Genomic DNA, 5,196 nt, shown 5'->3' on the forward strand with positions numbered 1-5,196 from the left:
GCAAAGGGTCTGAATACTTATGACCATGTGATATTTCAGTTTTTCTTTTTTAATAAATGTCTACATTTCTATCTTTTTCTGTCAAGACTGGGTGCTGAGTGTACATTAATGAGAAATAAAATGAACTTTTTTTGATTTTAGCAAATGGTTGCAATGAAACAAAGAGTGACAAATTTAAAGGGGTCTGAATACTTTCCGTACCCACTGTATATATATATATACACACGAGAGGCGTTGGTTTTGCAGAGACATATGTCACATTTAAATTGTCTAATTTATTTTAGGTAATATTTTGTTCTGCATTGTAGTGTTTTTTGTTGTTGTTGAATGTGGAAAAGTTGTGTTAATCTTGTTCTGCATTGTAGTGTTTTTTGTTGGATGTGAAAAGATGTGTTAATTTATCAATAAAAATGTTACAATATGTTGGAATTTCTATGTGTTTTCTAACCTAAGCTCTAGCAACCTTTTGGTTCAAACAGAGAAAACTGAAGCGTCTCGTTGACGTCACTAAACAGTCTGCGGTTCACTCACCAGGCATAGCCGACCTTGACCATAGGATTCATGGCCTTCTTCTTGGAGTAATACTGCGGCTCTTCAGGATCCTCCTTCCCGACTGTTCTCTGGCTGCTCTGACTTCCCGTTTCGGAGCTCACCTGGAAGACCGCGGGGCAAACATGCAGCAACCGGGCACTGTTACACGACGTCGGGAAATGACCGATAAACGAACGGCGTGTAACGTCAGGCTCTACACCTGGATAAAAACATCGCTTCATTAACAACAGTCATACAAATTTAAACGTTGCACTTCAAAGCGAGAAAAAATGGGGTTTTAAAAAGTTTTTCACCTTTTAACGCTGTCCTCGTCACTCCTATGTAGCGCGCTGCCATGTTTGTTTGGTGATTTCCGGACATGCGCAATTACAACCCCCAACCCGCAATTACAATACTTCTCACTGCCATCTAGCGACCATGGTTGGCCATTACAGTGCATAAAACAGATTGCCAGTAACACCGTAAAACTAAACTGTTTCCTAAACTAAAAAATAAAATTGCAGTTGTTTTTTTATGCCCTATCTTTGGCTAACTAAGCACTTTTAAGAAATAACATTTTGTTTGTGGGATATTTCAATGTTTTGCAAAGTTGTTTTGGCTTCCTGGCTAACTTCGGGTGACGTCTGTTACCATTACCACTATTTTGGCAGGTTTTACCCATTATATTTTTATTAATCCTTCGATTCGCTGTGGCAACCAATGAAAAAAATATCATCCGAGCTAACGTCTAACATTTTCAACACTTTATATACGTATTTATAACGAAAGTGGTTTGAATACATTTTTTTAAAATAAATTGTCTTATTAAATCAAAATCACAACCACAAATATTCTATTCTAACAATTGCACTCGAGTTTGAGAGGTTTCCACAACACTTTATTTATTCAACATATTATAGTTACAAAAATAGATACGGAACAACAGTTACATTGTACTTCTGTTACCTAGAAGTGCAAGATAACTGGTACACAGGCCTAGAATGCCCTCTAGCGGCAGTCATGGTGAAAATAACAAACATGTAAATTTCACTGACTCCAGAGATGGTGGTTGACTGGACAGAAAACCAGGCACAAGGAAGCAAACTACTTGCCAAAAAAGGAATAACAGACTATTTACAAATTGTTATTTTATAAAGAACCTTATTTTTTTTAAGGACCTATTTTTTTTTTTTTAACCCAGGAGAGATAAGTCTCGGAGCATCACCAAATACTATTCTGTACATGTTACATAAGAGCTCTGACTTTAGTTTTCATTTTCATGTAAAAAAAAAAAAAAAAAAAAAAAAAAATTTAAACTGTAAGCAAAAGAAAATCTTCAGTCTTCCAGAACGTAGTTGGGATTGACGACCAGTACACCTTCGCCTTCTGAGCTTTCTGATTCTGAGCCCTTAAGCCCAGCCTGTGATAGCTCGATTAGGATGTGATCCTGGAATAAAGCGAGCAAAAAAACGTTTTTTTTTTTCAAAAACAAAAGTTAAAAAAAAAAAAAAAAAAATTGTGCATTGTAATAAAAGCCCACTCACGTAGTCCACCAGCCTTTGAATGACCTTTTCGATCATGCCCTTCCTGTTGACCAGCTCCTCCTCGGAGTCTATCTCCGACTCGATCTCTTTGAGATACCAGTTCACCACTGCGCTCTTCTTTAGCTCTTCCTCTTCCTCAGCTGCAGGTGAAGAGCAAATATATGAAATTAAAAAAAAAAATGAATCACTGAAGATAATACTCCTTTTAAGTCACTTTGAATAAAAAAAACAAACAAAAAAAAACAAACAACTTGCCTTCCTCTACTCGGCGCAGATGCAACACGAGCAAGTTGGAGATGCGCTTGTACTCGTTAAAAGACAAGCGGAGCGATGGTTTAGACTGGCTGCCGGGTTCAGCGTGAGCGTTGACGTCACCGTTCTTGCCATTTATGTGCCCATTTACAGCAGGAACATGGCCATTTACTCCGTTAGGAATGTTATCTGCAAGAGGAAAAAAAAAAAAAAGTTTTAAAAGTGACGATCAGTTTTTAATCGCAGACAAGAGATAGATTGCGTGGAAGGCCGTTTGCTGTGTCGCAGTACCCTCTTCATTCTGTTGTTCTTCCTCCATCTCTTCGTCCTGCTCCAGGTTGATGTCGGGCGTCTCCACTCTGATAATGGACTTGTTGAGGAGACGGAAGGCTTCCTTCACGTGTTTGGGTCGCACCTGAAGAATTTAAGGCGAAATCGTTTTGGTAAACGTTGTCTTTCTTGCGTACAGCTGACTGTTAGCTATTTAAGGCTAAATTTAAGTTGCTTTTTTATTCCCATTACAAACTTCTTTCTACATTTTCATAAATCATTAACCGTTTATGTCTCAAAACGCAACTTTTACTCAATTTTGTTTAAGAAGTAAACAAAGATAGTCATTTTGCAATTGGCCGGCAACATGCATACCATCTAGAGTGCCCTCTAGCGGCTGTCAGTATGAAAATAACGAACATGTACATTTTCAGTGGTACCGAAGTAGCAGCTACTAGGTACACGAGCCTAGATTGCCCTCTAGTGGCTGTCAGTGTGAAAATACCAGATATATGAAATGTATGTATGTTGCAAAATCAGCTAAAGAAGGAAAAAAAAGTGCGACTTATAGTCCGAAAAAATATGGTATCAAAATTTCAAAAACCCATCTTTAAACCTTAAACAACGCAACACTGACATCATTCGACAACATTTTCCAGAACCCAATGAAAGCGTTCAATTGGTACCTCGTCACTGCAATGCATACGAGCCATGGCCTCCGAGAGACGGATCATGCTCTCGAGCTGCCGCACAGTTATCCTCCACGCCGACTTGGACACACCTCCGGAGCCATCGCGCTGCCGCAGGTGCTTATACTGCTCCACGATGAATTCTTCCGATTCAGGGGAGATCTACGGAGACGGTAGAGGACGTTAGTTAACGCCATTTAAAACCCAAACGCAATCACGCAAAAAACATAAAACGGGGGTTCGGGGAGAAAGGCAACTACTTTGGGTTTGAACTGCCGGGCAAAGAGAAGATATCTGCGGATCTCGTCCAGGGAGTAGAGTCTGTCTACCGACTCCTGCACCCGGGAGTGCAGATCAACAATGCGGCGGGCGATGGCGTAGTCCGTCACCTTTGAGAAACGACACAAAAACACAAAACTAAGAAAAGGAACACTTTAAAGAATGTGATCGACAAAAAAAAAAAAAAAAAAAACTACAGGTACCTCGTTACAGTCGTCCACCAGAATGAAGAAGAGGTCAAAACGACTCATGATCGGAGCGCTCAGGTTCACGTTCTGTTTCAGGCTTTTGCTCCGGTCATAGCATCCACCGACTGGGTTGGCAGCAGCCAGGATGGACGTGCGGGCGTTCAGAGTGGCCTACGGCGGACGAAGGCGGTGTTCGTGTTACGGTATTGCATTGCAGTCAAAAGGCATCAGATCCCAGATTATAGATATTGACCCGGGGGGACAAATGTGGCCCACCAAGTCATTCTATATATTTTTTTTATTTTCATTACACAGCAATGAATAATATTTGGAATTTATTTGAACAACAATCAATTTCAGAAACACCCGGTCCATTACCTTGACTCCAGCCTTTGTGATACTGATGGTCTGCTGCTCCATAGCCTCATGAATGGCCACCTGATCCTTCAAATCCATCTTGTCAAATTCATCAATGCAACACACACCCTGAAAAAGAAAAAAACATCAACAGATGTGGTTTTGATACTTTACTTTTTTTTTCCTCAGAAAATCACTAACATGCAACATCAAAATGGTTCATTCTATATCAATACATTATTACAAGCTGTTTTTTTTCATTTTCCACACCGACACTAGAGGGCACTCTAGGCTTGTGTTCCAGTAGCTGCTACTCCTGTACCACTGAAAACTGACATGATCGTTATTTCCAGCTGCTAGAGGGATGTTTTTTTTTTTCTTCTGCATTACACTTTTTTTTTTTGTCTGGTGCGACCTATACTCCGACGCTACTTATTGTCCAGAAAATACGGTATATCATATAGCTTTAATGCACATTTTTCCAAAGGGGTGTTTATAAATTTCTATTGTCCATGTGTATCTCAATTCTCTTATATTCTAAATATATTAAAATTTATATATGTACATGTGTCAAAAAAAAGTCTCGAAGGCTAACTGTGCCATCACTCACATTGTCGGCCAACATCAGAGCTCCGGCCTCGATGACAAACTCATGGGACTCCTCGTCTCTGACAACGGCGGCTGTCAGACCCGCGGCACTGCTGGCTTTGCCGCTGGTGTACACAGCTCTGGGACTGAATTCCTCGACGTGCCTGAAAAGACAAATCACCGTGTTTATACTGCAAATATTCCATCTAACCAAAAGGGGGCGGCAATGGAGATCAAACAACGGCGAGTTTGACACACTTGAGGAACTGGCTCTTGGCGGTACTTGGGTCTCCTACGATGCAGACATTAATATCTCCTCTCAGTGAGGTTCTCTCCATGGTCGTCTTGGGGACGCCTCCGAACAGCATCAGCAGGACTCCGCGTTTCACCTCGTCGTTCCCTGTTAGAGATTTGAAAACCGTTTTTGACGAGATTGACAAACAAAGGTGACGACGCTGAAGGAATTTTCCAACGCGGAGTTATGTACCAACCATGGAT

The 5,196-nt window shown here is 40.6% G+C and overlaps 2 protein-coding genes across 2 annotated transcripts in view; both read right to left on the minus strand.

Annotated features, from left to right (window-relative positions):
• si:ch73-71c20.5 (DUF4748 domain-containing protein) overlaps positions 1 to 969 on the minus strand; it is a 3,982-nt gene extending 3,013 nt beyond the window's left edge. The window contains exons 1-2 of the mRNA XM_008334246.2: positions 846 to 969; positions 532 to 751 (exon numbers count right to left, since the gene is read on the minus strand). Of these exons, the coding sequence (XP_008332468.2) occupies positions 532 to 751; positions 846 to 912 (287 nt within the window). The 5' untranslated portion in view covers positions 913 to 969. The remainder of the gene's footprint in view (positions 1 to 531; positions 752 to 845) is intronic.
• Positions 970 to 1,402: 433 nt separating this feature from the next.
• mcm6 (minichromosome maintenance complex component 6) overlaps positions 1,403 to 5,196 on the minus strand; it is an 8,488-nt gene continuing 4,694 nt past the window's right edge. Inside the window, exons 6-15 of the mRNA XM_025052431.1 lie at positions 4,957 to 5,153; positions 4,721 to 4,862; positions 4,132 to 4,239; positions 3,769 to 3,924; positions 3,547 to 3,675; positions 3,284 to 3,448; positions 2,619 to 2,742; positions 2,331 to 2,516; positions 2,076 to 2,215; positions 1,403 to 1,978 (exon numbers count right to left, since the gene is read on the minus strand). Of these exons, the coding sequence (XP_024908199.1) occupies positions 1,868 to 1,978; positions 2,076 to 2,215; positions 2,331 to 2,516; positions 2,619 to 2,742; positions 3,284 to 3,448; positions 3,547 to 3,675; positions 3,769 to 3,924; positions 4,132 to 4,239; positions 4,721 to 4,862; positions 4,957 to 5,153 (1,458 nt within the window). The 3' untranslated portion in view covers positions 1,403 to 1,867. The remainder of the gene's footprint in view (positions 1,979 to 2,075; positions 2,216 to 2,330; positions 2,517 to 2,618; positions 2,743 to 3,283; positions 3,449 to 3,546; positions 3,676 to 3,768; positions 3,925 to 4,131; positions 4,240 to 4,720; positions 4,863 to 4,956; positions 5,154 to 5,196) is intronic.

Source organism: Cynoglossus semilaevis, chromosome 20 (genome assembly GCF_000523025.1).
Source record: "Cynoglossus semilaevis isolate Cse_v1.0 chromosome 20, Cse_v1.0, whole genome shotgun sequence".
NCBI classification, from domain to species: Eukaryota; Metazoa; Chordata; class Actinopteri; order Pleuronectiformes; family Cynoglossidae; genus Cynoglossus; species Cynoglossus semilaevis.